This window comes from Raphanus sativus, chromosome 9, assembly GCF_000801105.2.
Source record: "Raphanus sativus cultivar WK10039 chromosome 9, ASM80110v3, whole genome shotgun sequence".
Lineage (NCBI taxonomy): Eukaryota > Viridiplantae > Streptophyta > Magnoliopsida > Brassicales > Brassicaceae > Raphanus > Raphanus sativus.
This window is the reverse complement of record NC_079519.1, coordinates 27,534,494-27,554,731: the sequence shown is the minus strand read 5'-3', so window position 1 is coordinate 27,554,731 and position 20,238 is coordinate 27,534,494. Positions and strand designations below refer to the sequence as shown.

The window sequence follows — 20,238 nt, the reverse complement described above, 5'->3', positions numbered from 1 at the left end:
ACAAAATAATAAAAAGAAAAGACAAAATTTTAATAGGTTGAGACAATCCTAAACCGATCAGTTTAAGATATAAAAAGATTAACCGAAGCATGTATATAGTAAGAAAAGTGTGTTCTAGCATGGCAATTAAGGTTGCAAAAGTATCTTGCATTATTTACTACTAAAGCAGAGTTAATTGATGAACTAAAATTTGTAAAGAGTTGTTATAGATGAAAAACTTTTATGAGGAAATGGATTTCAGGTAGGAAAAATATATCTTGCTTTGTGATATTCAAAACACTATTTATTTAGAATTCTATATTTTATTCGAAGTCGAAACACATTTATAAAAAGCATTATTGGATACGTGGCGCGGTGTTTTTAAGGGAGTGAAATTTAAGAAAATTCATAAGAAAGATAATGAAGCGATACGAGGAAAGAAATCATTTGACAAAGAAAATCTTGAAATATGCTAAAGGACAGCCAGAATTGACGTTTTCTCCACTTAGTTGGGGAAGAGTTTGTTGGGTTACTCCATTAGGAGAAAATTTAATAGGTTTGGTTGGAGAAAACCAAATATAGGTTTCACCCAATGATATATTTTAAATTAGTATTGAGCTTTGGAAGTTAATAAGACATTATAATTTAGCAAAAAAAAAAAGTTAATAAGACATTATATAAAACTTTTTAACCTAATTTGTGTGGTTAGAACTGACATTAGAAATAATAGTACTAAAAAATCAGTAGACAAAAAATTTAAAAAGAGAGAAAAAATAGAATTGTCTGAGTTTGTCAAGACAAGTTTTGAAGGGTCAAACAGATCTTGATCTTGATGATATTTTTGTGGAAGCTTTGTCACTTAGTGAGTTAGTGGTTCACCCAGATGATTTGGATTTTAACAGTTGAATCTTATGTTATCTAGGTTTTAGTGAAGCTAGTCGTTACAGTTTTATAGCATCGTTGTTTTCGAGTTATCCAACGATGAAATCTTCTCTGACTGAATTGAAATTTGGTAGATGTGTTGTTGATTTGTTCATCTTAAATTTATACATTGGAGTTAGTCTTTGGTTGCTGTAATCTTTGTGAGGTGAAGTCGTTTGTTGCTTTCAGGCTTTGAAGCATGTATTGATCCCTTGTTACTGTTATTGTTATTGCTTTTTGGAGATAACTCTTATTAGTTAAGTTTCTGTTTTGTTCATGGTGATTGTAATGATACTCATTTATTTAGCGGACTTTTGATTGTACTACGATTTCAATAAATTCTTCCTTTTCACACTAGACGATTTGTTTTGTAAAAAGTGTTTGTATAATTTAGTTATTGATTTTTATATATCATGCTATCGTTGAAATATTTTCCAAACAAATATATCCATGATCAAGGCAACACAAACTTATATTTCACTGCGCTTTCAACAGATTGATATCATTAAAATGGGCTCGTAATAATTTGCCAGTGCGATATTACCCAACAATCTGCCACAACTTCAGCCAAATGATTATTCTCGTGAACTTCACAACATGACACTAATGCTCCCCACATGTTGAGTACATGTCTATAAATATAAATAAGAGTGTTGTGAACCAATGCAAATTAACTTTAAAGAAAGTAAAAAGCAAAATGTATTGAGGTAAATATCTGTTTAGGGTTTCTTATTATTGTGTGAATGAATAATTTTATAACTCTCAGACCCGTATTTATAGCAGTCTCAAAACTCGATTTCCTTTTTCCTATAAAAATACATATTTATCTAGAAAAAGTAAATTTGCTAAACCGAAAAAGCATACCGTACGAATGCTGGGCTTTTACTGGTGCACAGAAATTTAAAACACACAGATGCAACAAAGAGCAGAGCAAACCTTTATATCCAGCTCCAGTCCCAGTCGAATAACATAACTATGCACTTCTTGTCCGTAGAGAGAATTCAATAAACCAGTACAAGACCCTTATGAAATGGCAACAAGAATAGAATCTGGCTTCTTACCTCATGACTAAACAGATAGAAAGCCTCCTTGTGATTTCAACATTTCGAGTAGCCAATTTCAAAGAAGAACACGCAACTAAATCAGTTTCAGAGATGCTACTAAACACATCACAGGCAGAAGCTATGAACGGAGCAATCGTTTGAACTCTCCTCACTGATAATCAAACGTAATTGCGTCTTCGATGAAATTCCAAATACAGTCGGAAAAATCAAATATTTATTAGTCTTGCAGAAGCTAGAAAATCAACAAGGGAAGTATCTAACGGACAAACGAATTGAAACTAGTAAATTTTACACACACAAACAAAAATGACAAGAAGTATGGGTGCTTAAAAAGCTAAGTTAGCTCAGAGTCAGAAGCAGGACCGGAGAGATGTCTACTACGTCTTGGATGGCTCAAAGGACTCATAGGACTCAAAGGCAGTCTTGTATCCTTCCTTGTTTTGCTGTTTCTTCCAAATGGACTTAACGGCAATGACACTTTCGGTGCTGGTCTTGGCTTTACTGGCGATGATCCTGTTGACCGGAAACCTTATGAAAAAGAGTTAAGTCTTTAGACCTAAAAATCACTTTGTTTATTTTTTATTTTTTTGTGTAAAAAATATATTTCTAACCTGTGCTTGAATTTCTTCTGAGTTTGGCCATGTCACCACCACTTTTCTTTAAAGCTGATGAGATTTTTTTCGTAGGAGCCTCTGAGTAAACTGATCTTGTATCCGACGACTCTGAGTATTCAGATATTGCATCTAAGCACAATGACTTTGTATACTTTGGCGTTGTTGGTGGATCCGAAACGCTTTCTGAAGCAGACTCACCTCCTGTGTCAGAACTCTCTTCTTTGTTCAAGTTTGGACTCATCTTCTCTTTCTCCGCGACCCTGTACGAGTATAGCTGGAACGGTATTTGCATCACGGACTCCGCGTGAGACCCTGACTCTATCGAGAACTTTCTCAAGAATCTTGCTTCCAAGTCCCAGCAATCCACAAGCGGGTTTTGGATTTGCATGTGACCCTGGTCCGGATTCACAACTAAGAACTTCTTGACATAGCGGAGTATCCGGCAGATGGAAGAGAATGTGGGACGCTGGCTAGGTTCTGAGTGCCAACACCGTTTGATAAGACTGACTAGGTACTTAGGGGAAGGGACTGGGAAGAGAGGTCTCTCTCCTCTTCTTATGTTCTTACCCATCTCATCTCCTTGTAGATGACTATCCTCAAACGGTACTTTGCCTGTTATAAGCTCAAAACACACCATAGCAAAGCTATACACATCAGCTTTATGTGTAAACTTCGATCTCGGAGTTGTTATACCTTTGAGGTCTAGCTCCATCTCTGCTAATACCTCAGGTGCATACCAAATCACAGGAGTAGGAGTGGTTGGTCTAGAGGAAGCTCGAGTAAAAGTTTTGACCGAGTTCAAACCGAAACCGGATATCTTGGCGTGGAAGTAACCTTCGGTGTGGCTTCTCTCTTTCAAAAGAATGTTCATTGGATTCAAGTCTCCATGGAATATCTCGTTTGAATGAAGATACTCCATCCCTCTAGCGATTTGAAGCATGATGTCAATCACAACGGGAACAGAGAAGAGATATCTTCTTCTAGGTCCACAATTCTCCTTCATGTAGCTTTTCAAGTCTTTGTGCATCAACTCCATTACCAGAGAGCATTCTTTCTTCTCTTCATCATAGAATCCGCATAGGTACTGAAGTATATTCGAGTGACATAGCGATAACAGAGAAGATATCTCTGCATCCAACGGCTCAAGATCTCCGAAAAAATGTCTCAACACGAAAGAATCACCTAACCATTGAATCTCCTTGTACTGACCACCACCGCCTAGTCTCCTCCTCACTTGGTAATCTTTAGAACCAACCAGTATCGAACTCGGGAAGAGCCTACCGTTAAACTGTTCCAAACCGGTCAGTTTCTTCAGCAGAAAGTCAGCTAAACGCTTCTCCGTCTTGCCAATCTCATCGCTCTTGGACTTTCTCTTCTCTTGTAACGCCTCCACTAGATTCCACCTGTCTTCTCTCCATGAATGCTCAAAGCGGTTGCATATATCCTTGGGAACCAGATACTGTTTCCCAAACCTCCACTGAAACAGCTTAGGATCATTCCACTCTCTATCGTACTTTCTCGAAAACACAACTCTCCTTCTGTCCATCTCAGAAGGGTCAAGACCAGAGATCTCTCCAGCTGTTTCGATGGCTTCGATCACGGCAGGGAAGTAACAGAACAAGTTGTGTATGTGAAACTCAACACAATCTTTGTTCTGATGAAAATTAATTACTTTGCCCCACCAATCTTTATTAGACATGCAATTTCTAACATAGGTTTCACCTTCTTTAAACACTCTGTAGAGCTCTCTCAAAGGCTGTTCAAGGGCTCTCCATTTGGAATGCTTCTCTTCCAGCTTCAAGTTTTGTCTGATATCTTCGGCTACCGTGTTGAAAGCCAAACTGAAAATCTCTAACAACAAACAGCATTGTCTCTGATTGATCAAGATATCGTCTTGTAATACCATAAGCGCGTTTAAGCTTCCAAGAACCTCGCCGATTTGCCTGAACTGCTCCATTATAGGCTTGTAAAAAAGTAGAACAAGGTTGTCTGGTAAAGAAAGAAAAAAGAAAAATCAAATCAGAAGCAGAGGAGAATTCAATTACATTAAAAATGTTGAATGATTTTACAGAGCATATGGAGGCAAAAAAAAAAAAAACAGAACCAAGAAAAAGACCTGTAATGAAGATCCTTGTTCCTCAAGGGATCGTTGAGTTCTGTTTGGAGTACTTGAAATCACATACTCGTGTAATTGAATCTGACCAAAACATAAATGATCTCCAACCCTTACCTATATAAAATTTGGTTTCAAAACTAGAAATTTGAGAAGAAAAATAAAAAACAAGAAACCTAGATCTTTACCTATATAACTTCGAATCAGAAGAAGTTTCAAAAAGAAAAAAAAAGGTAAATTAGTTTCCCTTTTTTTCCTTAGGGTTAGCTGCTTGCTTCTGAAAGTCCCTAGAAAAAAATATATCCTCGAAGGTTTTCGCTGTCTCTCTGTAACGGTTTTGAAGAGAAAAGCAGAAAAATGACTTTTCCAGAAAATCTATTTATTAATTGCAAAAAGAAAAAGAAAAAATTGGAACAGGTTTGATTTGGTTTGTGTTTGGCCGTTGTCCGCACTCTCTGGAAGCCATTTATGTTCCCGCGACTTCGTCGTAACTATTTATCAAATAAATGTAATTTTTTAACAAGAAAAAATTGTAATTAATTTAGATTTTGAGCCAAAAATGAGGGGAAATAATAATGTGAAAGTCTTCCACATTGTCCTCTGTTTTTTTTTCTTTTTTTTTTTAAACTTAATTCTTAAAGCACTTCCTCTGTCCAAAGCGGGTCATGCTATTATACAACTATTTTTTATTACAAGTTGTCTTTGGACTAAGATCCGACATAATCAGATAATCTTTATGGCTGAAAACCATATCATACTATAATGTAAATATGGTCTTCTTCCAAGCGAGGTTTGAATATTCTTTACATAATATTGAGGATATATACGAATATGTTATCGTATATTTCCATATATTAGGTTATGTTAATATTCCTTTTATCTCTATGTACATATCGTATGATATTAGGAAAACCTAGTTTGTATATATACTTTGGTCTTTTGACCTCTATCAAGACAAGAAAACCATTACCCTATTCTAGGTTTCTTGACATGGTATCAGAGCTCTAAAAAAAGCAAATTTTTTTTTTTTCAATCTTCTGTTCCTAACGGCTATTACTTCTCTGTCGCTACCTGTCTAAGCTATGGGCAGCGACGACGGCCATGATGATACACAGGGTTCCTCCGGGAAGACTACAGTTTCGCAAACGGCTGTGGAGGTTCGACGTCGTACGATATCTCCATATGATCTTTCATCAAGCGATAACCCCGACTCTGTTATCTCGCAACCGTTGCTTAAAGGATCAAACTACAATGAATGGTCCACTAACTTACGAATGGCTCTAAAGGCAAGAAAGAAGTTTGGTTTTGTCGATGGCTCAATACCTCAACCAAGCACGGACTCTGCTGATTTTGATGACTGGTGTACTAACAACGCCTTGGTTCTTTCTTGGATTAAGCTGACAATTACAGAATCTGTTCGCTCAAATTTATCTTACTTGGAACTCGCCAGCGACTACTGGGAACACATTCGTCGGCGTTACTCTATTAATAATGGGCAGCGAGTTCAACGCATTAAGGCTGAGCTCGCAACTTGCAGACAACATGGGTTATCTATTGAAGCGTATTATGGGAAACTGATGCAACTCTGGACGGCCTTATCCGAACATAGGATTATGAAGAATTGTGGTTGTCCTATCGGAGTTAACTTGGAGAAAGAGAGAGAAGAGGACAGATTACACGAGTTCCTCAAAGGACTTGACGAGTCGCTTTATGGTTCTGTCAAGTCTAGCCTACTCTCACGAGACCCTCTTCCTTCCCTTGATGATGCGTATAGTGCTCTGCTTCAGGATGAAGACTCCAAACAGACGACTCGAACTCTAGATGAACGAGTTGAAACTATGGCTCATGCTGTTCGTACATCTCAGACTTATGGGGCTTCTTCATCTCGCAGTGGCTTTATCTCTAAAGAGGAGAGAATGAAACTTACCTGTACAAGTTGCAGACGCAAAGGTCACCTAGCGTCAAATTGCTTCCGCTCTCTTGGCTACCCAGAATGGTGGGGAGACAGACCTAGAGGAGGCTTACCTTCAGCTGGACGTGGTTCTACTCCAGCGAATCGATCACCATCTGATCCTGCTCGAGCAAACACAGTGTCTCATTCGTCTAACTTGCAACACTCGGCTAACACGATCACTGCTTCAGATCGTGTCGGACTTACTGGTCTCACCGACGATCAGTGGAAAACGTTGGTGACTTTACTGAACGAGCGTACGCCTCCTAATACCTTAAGCGGTACGTCTCCTTCTTTCTCTTGGATACTTGACTCCGGAGCTACGAATCATATGACTGGTTCACTAGACTCCATTACTGATATACGAGATACACTATCATTACCGGTTAAACTGCCTGATGGCAGGATTTCTCTTGCGACACAGCAAGGCACAGCTGTTCTAAGTCCTACACTTACAGTTCAGAATGTATTATTTGTGGAAGGACTTCAGTGTCACTTGATATCTGTATCTCAGTTAGCACGACAGAAAACGTGTTTATTTCAGATTACTGACAAACTTGGGTTGATTCAGGACCGCATTACCAGGACGCTGATTGGAGTGGCTGAGCAGTCTCATGGGCTTTACTTTCTGAAAGGGATGGAGTTCGCAGGAGCTATTCTTCGAGACAACTCAGTGACATCTGAAGTTTGGCATCATCGCTTAGGACATCCCTCTTCTAGAGTTTTGGATTTTTTACCTATTTCTATTGATAGTGTTTCTCAAAATAAGGTGTGTGAGATTTGTATCCGCGCCAAACAGACCAGATGTTCTTTCTCTTCAAGTTCTAATAAAACTAAAGCTTTGTTTGAGATGGTGCATTGTGATTTATGGGGACCTTATAGAACTCCAGCTCGTTGTGGTGCTCGATATTTTCTCACTCTTGTTGATGACTTCTCTCGTTCTGTGTGGTTGTTCCTTTTGTCGACCAAAGCTGATGTACCCAAGACAATTCGGAACTTCATCTCTATGGTTAAACGACAGTTTCACACAGACATACAAAAGTTTCGCAGTGATAACGGAACTGAATTTATGTGCCTTTCATCGTTCTTCCGAGACAATGGCATTCTTCATGAGACATCTTGTGTAGGAACACCACAACAAAATGGTCGAGCCGAGAGAAAGCATCGACATATTCTGAATGTGGCAAGAGCTTTACGGTTTCAAGCTAACCTTTCAATAAGCTTATGGGGCGAATGTATTTTGACTGCAGCTTATCTTATAAATCGTACTCCTACTCCTTTACTCAAGGGTAAGACGCCTTTTGAAATACTTTACAGCAGACCACCACCTCTTACTCATCTTCGAGTCTTCGGCTCACTCTGTTATGCTCATAATCAACATCACAAGGGTGACAAATTTGCTGCTCGGAGTATTAAAGGTGTTTTTATCGGTTATCCTAACGGCCAAAAGGGTTGGCGCATTCTCAATCAGGAAACTGATAAAATATTTACAAGCAGAGATGTTGTCTTCTGCGAATCGGAATTTCCGTATGCCTCGACTTCGTCTTCTTCGTCTGGGGTCTCTCCAGTCCCTCCAGCCATTCCGATCGTCGCAGACATCCCTCCTGTATCTGATGAACTACCAACAGACTCTGTTTCACCGTTACCTGTTACTGAGCCCGTCTCCTTACCTTCTCCGACTGCTGAGACGTCACCTGCGACTGACACTCTTTCTGACTCTGACATCTCGTCTGATAATGACTTTACTCCGGCTGTAGCACCCGAGTTGTCTACTGAGGTTCCTTCTTCGTCTACCTTGGTTGATATTGATACACTTACTACGCCACCAGACTCGTCTACTCAGCCTGAATTAGATACTACTCCGGCTGCTTTACCTACTACGACTGACTTGACTTTACCTACTCCGGCTGACTTACCGTTAACTCCTCCAGCTGACTTAACTTCTCCGGCACAGGAGCTTGGTCGCGGTCTACGAACGAAGAGCATTCCAGCCAAGCTCCAGGACTACGTTCTCCAGACTATCTTACCTTATGCGTCTCGCTCCTCGGATACTCCTTACGCACTTGAGTTATATGTTGACTGTTCGAAATTCTCCGAGAATCATTGCCACTTCCTCGCTGCTATCTCATCTTTGCAAGAACCTACATCCTATCGTCAGGCTATACTTGACGAGATCTGGCGAAACTCTATTAAAGACGAATATGTGGCTTTAGAGGACAACGGCACTTGGGTAGTTGTTGATTTACCGCCTGGTAAACATGCTCTAAGCTGCAAATGGGTTTTTAAATATAAATTGATGGGACTTTGGAACGACCTAAATCACGGCTAGTTGTGTGTGGCAACAGTCAGATTGAAGGAGAGGATTATGAAGAAACTTTTGCTCCTGTCGCGAAAATGACTACAGTAAGAACGTTTCTACAGATTTCTTCATCTCGTAACTGGGAGATTCATCAAATGGACGTCCATAATGCGTTTCTTCACGGTGATCTAAAAGAAGAGGTTTATATGCGACCACCACCAGGTTTCAAGGGTTCTGATAAGAACAAAGTATGTCTCTTGAAGAAGTCACTCTACGGTTTAAAACAGGCCCCTCGATGCTGGTTCGAAAAACTATCATCCTCGTTAAAAACATATGGCTTTACACAGTCTCTATCTGACTACTCTTTGTTTATCTTGGATCGTGGTACGGAGTACATTCAGGTTCTCATTTATGTGGATGATCTTGTTGTTTCAGCAAGTAATCCGTCTCTCTTGGCATCATTCAAAACTTACATGAATCGATGTTTTCACATGAAGGACCTCGGTGTCTCCAAATATTTCCTTGGTTTGGAACTTGCTCGTAGCCCTCTTGGAATCTATCTCTGCCAAAGAAAGTACGCTCTTGGCATTATTGAGGAAACTGGTCTTCTGGCTGCTAAACCGGTCGCCTTTCCCGTGGAACAGAATCAGACCTTGGCTCTCGATAAAGGACCTGATCTTGCAGACGTCGCTGCTTATCGACGACTTGTTGGCCGACTTATTTATCTTGCTGTTACTCGTCCAGACCTTGCATATTCGGTTCATCTTCTTGCTCAATTCATGCAGAAGCCTAAACTGGCTCATTGGAATGCTGCTTTACGAGTCGTGCGTTACTTGAAAGGTAATCCAGGACAGGGTATTCTTCTTCGCGCTCATACTGATCTCACATTATCTGTTTGGTGTGATTCTGATTGGTCCGGTTGTCGCACGTCTCGCCGGTCTCTCACTGGATGGTTTATCACTCTTGGTGGCTCTCCTATATCTTGGAAAACACAGAAACAAGACTGCGTTTCACGCTCCAGTTGTGAGGCTGAATATAGGGCAATGTCATCGACAGTTCAGGAGGTTCTTTGGATACGCAATCTCCTTCGGACGTTTGGAATTAACTTCACTTCTCTGATTCCTTTACATTGTGATAGCAAGTCCGCAATTTACTTGGCAGCTAACCCGGTTTTTCATGAAAGGACGAAGCATGTAGAGAACGATTGCCATTTTATACGAGATGAGATAGTCAAAGGCACCATCGCAACCATACATGTTTCTACTCACTCTCAACTTGCGGACATTTTCACGAAGCCTCTTGGACGCAAAGGATTTGACGAGTTTCTTCCCAAGTTGGGAGTTCTTGATCTTCACTCTCCAACTTGAGGGGGGGTATTGAGGATATATACGAATATGTTATCGTATATTTCCATATATTAGGTTATGTTAATATTCCTTTTATCTCTATGTACATATCGTATGATATTAGGAAAACCTAGTTTGTATATATACTTTGGTCTTTTGACCTCTATCAAGACAAGAAAACCATTACCCTATTCTAGGTTTCTTGACACATAATTAACCATACATTGAAAAACTCCCTTCATGTTGACCCTATTGGCCTTTGACTCAGTTGCGGTTATCTGCTTCTCTACTTTCATCCATATCAACCCTCTCGTAGTCAGAACGAAACGGGAACCAAACATAATCGGTGCCTTCCTTTTTCATGTGAATCATGCTCAGTTTCTCTGAGTTTACGTTGTACACACAAAGACGATCCCGGCTTGAAAGCGTTACCATGTCGTTGCTTGGTGTCCACAACACGTCTTCTACTATCCCCATACGTTTAATATCTTTCACTTTTACCCACGACTTTTCAAAACTGCTCTTTAAAACCCATAACCGGTTTAGTCCCTCTCCTGAACCCGTCATCCACCAACGGCTAACACCTAGCTTCCCTTCGTATCTGACCAATGTTGGAGCAACACCAAAGTTTGGTGTTTTAAAGAAAGACCAAGTTTCAGTTTCGAGACAGAACCGGATCACATTGCCGTCCCATGATAACCAGTGCAAGAATCTAGTGGCATGTACCGGTTTTGAAAGAATAAGACCGTCATTTCTTGGTAGACGCAAATTCTTTATCCTCTTCCACTTAAACGAATCGGAATCGAAAACTTCACAGACGAAAGTTCTATGACTCCGATTCAGTACACCCGGTAACCTAGAAAGCCTAAGTATTTTATACCGGAAAGGGTTGAGTTGGTTTACCGCTAAACCGAATGAGACAGCGCAAGTCTGCATTGTTGGGTTCGGTATGATCTGATACTGTTTTGTGGTTGGTTTGCAGACTATGTACTCCGTCACACTTGGTCTTGTTTCGTTAACACTGCACAGAGCAAAATCCCATGACTTGCATCACAAGCTTCAATCTTTATTTTTCCCGGTGGTAGAAAATCGATTGAGACTCCATTGTTTTCAGAAACTGTCTTCTCATCATAGACAAATCTGGTTTGATAGTTGCGCAAAGTATTGCGCAAAGTAGCCGCAAAGTAGCCGCAAATAGAATTGGTTCTGTCGCGATTGAGGTTGAGAAACCAAGACTCGTAGCTTCTCTTGTTGCACTTATTGTTAAGAACCCTAGATTTTCCAACATCCCAAGCCGGAAAACGAGAGAGAATCTCTATGATCATGTCTTGATCTATCACCGGAGAGCTCATGATCCTCTCTGTGAAAAGAGATGAGAACCCTGAACCCTGAACGAGTAAAGAATAAATAGAACCAGTGTCGGTTGACAATCACGAGATGTTCATGTATGTACTTTTTCTCTTTTAAGGAAAAGGAAAATTACCAACGTTACCTTTCTATTAGCTATCTCCAAAGCAAACAAAATAGCAAAAAGATAATACAGAAGTCTTGTTCTGTATGTCTTTAAGCACTGACTACTTTTCCTTTTTTGTATGATTATTAGAGTGAATCTTAAACTCATTTTAAATTTACTTCATTTTGAGGGGGAAATTTAGGAAAACCATTAGAGATGATCTTATACATAGTTTTCAATTTACCTTCTTATTTGGCTCTAATCTCCCCTTCAAGAGCATCTACACATCAAAAGCATCTCATATGGCATTCCGGCCTCCGGGTCATTTTTTTTCTTGCTTGCGGTTAAAATAAAAACCTTTTAACAAAAACGATATTTCCATATTTTAATATATGAAATGATAACTTAGATTTCGAATTTGGGAACCTATAAAAGGAGGACTCGTAAACCTTATAATAGAATTGACCAAGAGTCATTTGCATGGAAAATACCAAATAAGATGGTAATTTGCACAAATGAAAAAACAATAAAAATTGGAGAAAAAAACATAGTAAAATTACATGATTATCCCTATGAGTGCTCACAAGAGGAAGAAACAAACTAACTTTCGATCTAGATGGTTATATTTCAATGTATCCGGATATTTTACATCTAACAAACCTCTATTCGTTTTAGATGGTTATATTCCAATTTATCCGTATATTTTATATCTTAACTGGTTATTATATTAGTGGTTTGTCTAACTTAAATATTTATCTGAACAATATTATTGTTAGTTGGATATTTCGATTAGTAGTCGATTATCATTATAAACTCAAACTCTGATAAGTTAACTAATATATCAATTATCCGGGTATCATTATTGTTAGATGGAATTTTTCAATAAATGGTCGGCTAAATGTATAATAACTTTCACTATAAGTCACAAGTAGAGATGTCAAACAGGTTGATCCGTCCCGTCCCGTCCTGTACCGCAGCGGGCTCATCTCTTTGCGGGTCACGGCGGGTCAGGCCCGCGCGGGCTGCGGTCTCCAAAAGGTCGTCCCAAGCCCGTACCGCAAATTGCACACTCCTTTACAGGCTGTCCCGCGGGATATACGTTAATGTAATGTGTCCGATCATGCTTGACTGCAGGCCGCTCCAGAACACTTCCTGATGCTGCATGCTGCTCTAAGATGCATCAGGCTGCTCCTCTACATAACCAAGTTCACATAATTAATATACATGAAATGTCTACAATGCAAATTCTTCAAAATTTGTAATATATTATGCATATTTTCTCTATTAAAAGTGCATATAGAACATGAGATGATATATATATATATATATATGAAGTCATAACCAAACAAAAAGTGCATGTAAAGTGAGATGTTAATGTATATTCTATTCTATTGATGTAACAAGATAACAATGATAAGTAACGAGAGAACATGAAGAATAAAATACATATCGAAGAAGGCTCTAATCAGTAACAAGACTAACTCTGTCAGCTGAACGACAACATTGTTATAGAATTAAATAGCTTAGTCGATCAAGGCTCTAACCATAGCTTATTTTCGTTACCGCTTTGATCAGAGCTTAGTCTTGTTCATGTTATCTTAACCAAATAAAATAGTTATAGTTAATTTTGTCACACTCAAACATATTTACATACCAATTAAAGATAATTTCAGAATATGTTTTTCATTAGCTTATAACTCTTAAGTTCATAACCAATTTTTTAGTTTAAATGAATAAAAACTAAATATAATCAAACACCAAAACTAAACTGCTAATCCCAAAATTAATTAAAAACACCAAATTAAAACATTAATGGAGCTCAAAACATCATCGTCGGAGCTCGAATCATCATTGCTGAAACTTTTTTCTTTTTTCACAGGAAAGTCATATAAATTACCTTTTTCACTCTTTTTTATTTTTTTTTGAGGTAAAACAAGAATTGAAGAGGAAAAAAATGCGGGTCTTTGTAATCCCGCAGACCCGCATCGTCCCGTCCCGCAAAAGATCCAGTCCCGCAAAGACCCGTCCCGCAAAGCCCGCTAATTTGCGGGTCTGTAAAATCTCGGCCCAATCCCGTCCCGCGACAGTTCTTTACGGGTCAGACCCGCGGTCCAGGTCTATGATTGACATCAGTAGTCACAAGAACCTTCAAGGCAACCTCAACACACTTGAAAGTTGTGGAACAAATTTGATGAAAGAATCTGTTTGTTTAAAAGTCTTGGACCAATATCGAAGAGTCACAAAGATCAGAGACCAAACATGCAAAATTTCAACAAGGTCAGAAATCCTATGATCCCGGAGGATTGCTGAAATCGATCGCTGCACACCAGAATTGCTCGATCTGCAGTCCTCGGCCTCAAGCTTCGATACTATGCTGTAAATCGATCAAAATTCCTCTGATTCGATGGAGAACACAAGGTGTTTTTTTTATGAGAGAAGATGTTGGGGAAGAAGAACCAATGAATGTATCGATTAGTGTGAATAAGATAATAACTCATTCGTGTCTATGCCTGATCACGCGTGAGAGAGAGAAAGAAAAAATGATTCAGAAATGAAAAAAATAGAGAAATGAGAAAACAATAAGAAGAAGCAATAAGTTTTCGTAAGGTAATGTAAAGGTAGAAGAACCATATTGAAAAAAAAAACAGTTCAGCCAAAAAGGTAAATTCCATGCATGCAAATTATGATGTTATTCTTGTATATGAAGTGCAAATATTCATTGACCAATATATACTCAATTAATTTTTTTTTTGACTATAGAAGCATGTAGGTAGAACTAGGATTTACGAACCAATTCGTTGTATTCATGCCTTCTAATCAATAAAACACTATCATCTTCTGACCTTACTCCTTTATTTTATGTGTTTCATAGTATTATGAACCTTATTTATTTTACTCTAACGATGATCACACATTCATTGTAAATTTTTCTAAATACATAAAAAAATTAAAACACTATATAACCGTTCATGTTATTCACATAAAATGATAGAAAACACATAATAGAAACACGTATACTTATATCATATGTAGTGTTACATGGAAGCAGAAGCAGGTAGGCAGAAGCAGAATCATATGGAAGTACAGAAGCGAGATTTTTAAAAATATTAGGAAGTGGATACGTGTTGGAAGCGTACATATATATATATATATATATATATATATATATATATATATATATAGAAAGAATTACATATATAGAGGTCACTTTAGTCTACCAAGACACTTTTCATCGACTCTTTACACATATAGAGGAAGATAAAATTACCATGATATCCTCTTTCTTTCTAAATTGATTTTTGTATTTACTTTTTTTTTCTGTCACAAGATTTTGAGTGGATATCAACATATTGATATCAGATTTAAAAAAACGCTCTCTAACCCTAGGCGGCGATAAAAAATGAGATCTTTTAATCACAGTGAAGATTGAATCGATCGGGAGGATCTTTGTGATTCTCTTAACTAGAATCAACGAGGGGATGGATTTCGACGGAATTGGAGATGGATTCGTATCAAAGGATTTTTTGGAAAAGAGGTGTTTGGGACAAAGATGGAGAGTTTTTCTGGGAATTTCCCAGCATGATGAGTTTTATCTATAAAGGAAAGGGGGATATTTCCGTTTGGTTTGCTTGATTATTGGAGATCTGGTGTGCAAGGGATGTGAAGTTTTCAAGGTTCAGACATGGAAAGTGGTCTCATTTGCAATATCCGATGGGGAACGACGGATCTTGAAAGGTACATACTTTTGGATTGGGTAAAATTGAGGTTTCAGTCATAGATTCTTCATTCTAGTATCATGTTTTGGATTTGAAAATCAATTTATATGGAGTATTCTAGGAAATTAGGAATGATGAATATTTGGTTCTTCAAACATATAGATGACTATGAGGTTTTAAAAAGAAAATCAGACCAATTCAAAAACCTTGGTTACAAAGTTTCAATCTTTTTCCAAAATTGAAAATCTTATTTTAAGATTTAGAATGTTTTTGTGTTTTTCAGCTACTCAGATTGTCTAGTACTTTTCATGAGCAGGATCCGACTACTCAGATTGTCTAGTACTTTTCCCACTCTTTCCATGGCTTTTGCTATGCTTCTCCAAAGAACTTTCACATAAGAAGAGCTAGCTAGAGCCACCAATGACTTCTCTGAGACAAAATTGTTAGGACAAGGCAAGTTTGAGATGCAATGTCTTTTAAGAGTTATTTACTAGCCACCTTTGTAACCTTTTTGAAATGTGTCAGTTGTATAGTATCCATGTGTACATCAATATCACAGTGTACAGAGGTGGTCATATGTACATCAATATCATAGTGTTGTACATCACTAAACTCAGAACGGTACATAAACGCATGGCGTTGGGGTTATAGATCTGTGAATCTCTAGTCATTAAAATGTCCACATGTATGCCCATATCTTGTGGACACTCCAGCATATCGTACACATAGACGCCACTTCTCATCTTCAGTCATTAAAAGATTAATCATTTAAGTGAACTGAACAGCAAAAACGAACCGCAGTAAGAATGACTTTTATTCAAGTAAAGAATTTTGTGGACTGCGTTTATAGTGGCGTACATGTGCATTAAATTACAACAATGTACACGTGTACCGATTGATATGTGTACATATGTATACATTTTCGATAAGTAAATGGTCACAACTCTGTGTGTAGCCCACCCATTCACCTTTCAGAGGCTCATCTTCACTTGTTTCCCAGGCTCATCTTCAAACAAAATTAGTAACCTATGATTCCATACTCTTCAGTTATGTGGAGTTAAAACAAAATTCAGAACTAAATTATCTGATTTGTAATAAAAAAAATTATTGGTGAAAAAATACATTTATATAGTCACAGCTCAACTGAATCAAGACTTTGATTTTTAAATAAATGTTCAAACATAAGTTCCAAAAAAAATTGGTTCACTTGCTTTCAGATGAGGTGAGATGGATAACTCACAAAGAACAAAGAGTTTCTCAGAAGGATCAAACTTTAATCGGTGTTTTGTAGGTAGAAATTATGCAACTTATGATTGGAGGGGAAGGTATTGGGTGCTGACTGTGAACCGATCCACCCAGAAAAAGAGTTTCGAAACGGAATTTTGAAGAAACTCCGATCCCGACCATATATTTTCCGCTGTCATAAATTAACTGTCTCTTTTCACGTTTAGGATATAAGATCCAGGACACAGAAGGATTGATATGGAGAGAAACATAGCTTTATTGTTTGTTCAGACCAGAAGAATAGAGAGAGAAGATGAGATCGGACGTGAGAAAAAACACAAACTAAATTTAACTTCAAACTCACGTGCAACAACAAGAAAATGTTTAAGTTGAAGACAGTTTAGTCTTTTTAGCACAAAAAACTGTCCCAGTAGTATAAAGTGTCCTAACAAGTAATAAAATGTTGAAAAGTGACTTATAGTGTTAAAAACTATATATATATATATATATATATATTAAAATATAAGGCTTTTAAAAAACTTTTTGACTAAATATTATATGATTCAAATTAAAAAATAAATCATTTAGTCATTTTTAATAATTTTAAATGATTTCATACTAAAACTTCTAAAATACACTTGAATTAAGTTTATAAGAAAATATTATATCAACTATTTTTAGTATTTCATAAATAATTAACACAATATATCTGAATATATAATATCTCTCTATTAAAAACCTCAATGTGTATAGATAATTTACAGAGTTGGTTTTAATTTATTATATTTATATTCTCTCTATTTCATTACTATTTAGTTTAGATTTTATATCATTTTTATTTGTGCCATTGTGTTTTTTAAACAGACGTTATATAACAAACAATTTATATATCATAGAAATAGAGAAAGTTATTTAAGAAAAAAAAACAAATAAAAAGCATGGCTAACATATTCAATTATTTTTACATCTATTTTTTTTTTTTTTAATTTCCATTTATTATTAAAAAAAACAAATATGGAGCCCATATCCACAAACGGACAGTGCTCGAAAAAAAAAAAAGAAAGCCTGCGAACAGACCAGGCTGCAAGAAAACCAAACTCTAAACTGCAAAAAAAGATAACCAGACTGCAAGAACAGAGAGGTGACCCGGAACAAGAACCTGTCTTCTAGCCAGAGGATCCAATCTGAGCCTAATCAATTGTTGAGTCTCTGCTATAATAGTTCCTGGAGTTTTCGCTGTTGCTGAGTGAATTCTGTTGTTTCTTTCCTTCCAAAGCAAATACAGAACCGCTTGGAAGATGAGTCTTACTATCAGAGTCGTGTTAGAATCTCTTGAGGGAGCCTTCAACCAACACAACACTTCCTCAAACAGCACTGGCGAGGTCAAATGCAAACGGGATAAGAAAAAAGGACCAAACTTGCTTACTGTAAACACAATAAAAAAATAGGTGTTGCCTGCTCTCCTCTCTTCCTGTGCACAGAACACAAGTTGAAGGAACTGACAAACCCCATCTAATGAGCCTGTCCCTTGTAACCATTCTATCACGAGCTGCTATCCACGTGATAAACGCATGCTTCGGAATCCTCCCTGCAAACCAAACAGCCTTATGCCAGGGAACTTCCAAAGGGAAAGGATGCAATGCCCTCCACGTTTCAGAGACTGAAAAACAACCATTTCCTCTCCCCCTCACCGGGATCCAAACATAATTGTCATCCACTTCCGAAGCTATAATCTCTTGAGCATTAGGCAAGGTGTCTTTTAACAAAGCGATTACCGGGCTTCTACTTCTACTCCGATCCCAACGCCATCCATCACTCGTCAAAACATCAGCCACAACTGCATCAATACTTAAACCCGTGATCTGGGGACCTCTTTCACCTATCAACTCAATAAGGGGACCAGCATTAGTCCAGTTATCCTGCCAGAAGCTAGCAGTGATACCCGAACCCACTTCGCAGAACAGCATCGGTCTTGCTAAAGGTCTCAACTTACAAATTGCTCTCCAAATCCAGCTACCTTTGCGAGTTGGATCCAGCACCCAGAAATTTTCTGAGCCAATGAGATTCCGACGCACTCACGAAACCCATAAAGAGCCTCTTGCTGCAAAAATGAGCCAAATCAGTTTCAAACCCAAGACTCTAGTCCAGTCCGCTAGACGCCTTAGGCCCAAACCTCCAGCTTCCTTCGGAGTACAAACCGACTCCCAGGCAATTTTTGCTCCTCTTGCCGAGTTCGGAGCTCCATTCCACAAGAATGCTCCACACATACGTTCCAGGATGGAGATACATTCAGCTGGAATGATAAACATTGAAGCCCAGAAAGATATCGTCGAATAGATCACTGCTTGAATTAACTGAAACCTCCCCGCAAAAGACAAGTGTTTAACTGTCCATGAGTTAAATCTAGCAGCAATTTTATCCAACAAAGGCTGGAAATCCGAGCGAGTCATTTTCTTCGGAGAGAGAGGGACTCCCAAGTAACGGAGAGGAAGGGCCCCTTGAGCAATCCCCATTGCAGATGCCAAGCTCCGACATCTACTCGAACTTCCACCATCTAGCAGTAGCTCCGACTTCTGTCTGTTAATCTTCAGCCCCAAAATCAGTCTGAACTCCTCAAGAATGCCTAAGATACCCCGAAGAGACTCCTCTGAACCGTCGAAGAAGATTAACACATCATCAGCAAAGCAATGTCTGTATACACAAAATAAAGGAAAAACTATATCAACATGACTCATTTTGAATAAAGATTTACATCATTATGTAAGGATATGATAAAACAATGTCTGTATACACAAAATAAAGAAAAAACTATATCAACATGACTCATTTTGAATAAATTTGAGGATAAATTAATTAATCTAACTTCTAATGGTAACCAAGGAAATGAAGTAGAACACCACATTCCTTAATATTCCTTGAAAGATTTACCATTTATGAAGATTAATTTTTCATTTTCATTCTTTCTCCTTCCTTTGTTTGTAGAGAATTATAATTCCTAATCATTCCCAAATTTTATTTCTACTCGTTCTTTTTCTATCCATTCCTAATTTTCTTATGATGGTCCATTGCAAGATTGTTACGATTAATAATACACTTTCATTCATCAACATCATGATATATTTTAATTTTACAATGAATATTAAATTTCTAAATCTGTTGTACTGTAGTGATCAATAAATTTGACGTACATATTTGATAAAGAAATTAAATAAAGAATTATCTTCAAATCTCAGCTTAAAAAGCGCAAAATTGTTTCAAACCAGCTTCACGATTCAATACCCCACCTAAGATGTCAACAATAATCAACACATATCATATGCATATGCAATCTGATGTAGAAACAATATTTTAAAATTTTAAACATTTATATGCTTTTTTACAAATTTTTTTTACATTAAAATTCTATATTATATTTATGATTATGCTCTTTATAAGTAGCTACTCAAGATGTTATATTTTGGTCAGTGGGATGTACCGCCCTGCAGCATGTTAAACTGGTTAAAAGAGAATTGCATGAAAGAGAATGTGAAAATACTATAATACTGTAGAATCATTCGA

At 37.7% G+C, this 20,238-nt stretch overlaps 2 protein-coding genes, 2 long non-coding RNA genes and 1 pseudogene across 4 annotated transcripts; 1 reads left to right on the top strand and 4 right to left on the bottom strand.

Annotated features, from left to right (window-relative positions):
* Positions 1–2,140: 2,140 nt before the first annotated feature.
* Positions 2,141–5,010, bottom strand: LOC108826746 (uncharacterized). Its single transcript, XM_018600109.2, has 3 exons — positions 4,695–5,010; positions 2,576–4,567; positions 2,141–2,492 (listed from the first exon to the last, which is right to left on the bottom strand). Exons 2-3 carry the CDS (start codon positions 4,533–4,535, stop codon positions 2,299–2,301), a joined length of 2,154 nt encoding a protein of 717 aa, XP_018455611.1. The 5' UTR covers positions 4,536–4,567; positions 4,695–5,010; the 3' UTR covers positions 2,141–2,298.
* A 495-nt stretch (positions 5,011–5,505) lies between these two features.
* On the bottom strand, positions 5,506–11,639 carry LOC130499767 (F-box protein At5g49610-like; annotated as a pseudogene).
* A 3,360-nt stretch (positions 11,640–14,999) lies between these two features.
* Positions 15,000–16,104, top strand: LOC130499902 (uncharacterized). Its single transcript, XR_008938755.1, has 2 exons — positions 15,000–15,475; positions 15,773–16,104. It is a non-coding gene; the product is annotated as an uncharacterized LOC130499902 (long non-coding RNA).
* Positions 16,105–16,249: 145 nt separating this feature from the next.
* Positions 16,250–17,115, bottom strand: LOC130499903 (uncharacterized). Its single transcript, XR_008938756.1, has 2 exons — positions 16,697–17,115; positions 16,250–16,482 (listed from the first exon to the last, which is right to left on the bottom strand). It is a non-coding gene; the product is annotated as an uncharacterized LOC130499903 (long non-coding RNA).
* An 876-nt stretch (positions 17,116–17,991) lies between these two features.
* Positions 17,992–18,647, bottom strand: LOC108825180 (uncharacterized). Its single transcript, XM_056994947.1, has 2 exons — positions 18,136–18,647; positions 17,992–18,022 (listed from the first exon to the last, which is right to left on the bottom strand). Exons 1-2 carry the CDS (start codon positions 18,645–18,647, stop codon positions 17,992–17,994), a joined length of 543 nt encoding a protein of 180 aa, XP_056850927.1.
* Between the last annotated feature and the right edge of the window lie 1,591 nt (positions 18,648–20,238).

What these genes read in the sequence shown, in the direction of transcription:
- LOC108826746 (XM_018600109.2), bottom strand. Translation starts at nt 4,535, where the DNA reads ATGGAGCAGTTCAGGCAAATCGGCGAGGTTCTTGGAAGCTTAAACGCG. An exon ending in CAGAAGAAATTCAAGCACAG is followed by an intron (nt 2,493 to 2,575) that starts GTTAGAAATATA and finishes CTTTTTCATAAG; the next exon opens with GTTTCCGGTCAACAGGATCA.
- LOC108825180 (XM_056994947.1), bottom strand. Translation starts at nt 18,647, where the DNA reads ATGCTGTTCTGCGAAGTGGGTTCGGGTATCACTGCTAGCTTCTGGCAG. An exon ending in ACAGGAAGAGAGGAGAGCAG is followed by an intron (nt 18,023 to 18,135) that starts GCAACACCTATT and finishes TGTTGGTTGAAG; the next exon opens with GCTCCCTCAAGAGATTCTAA.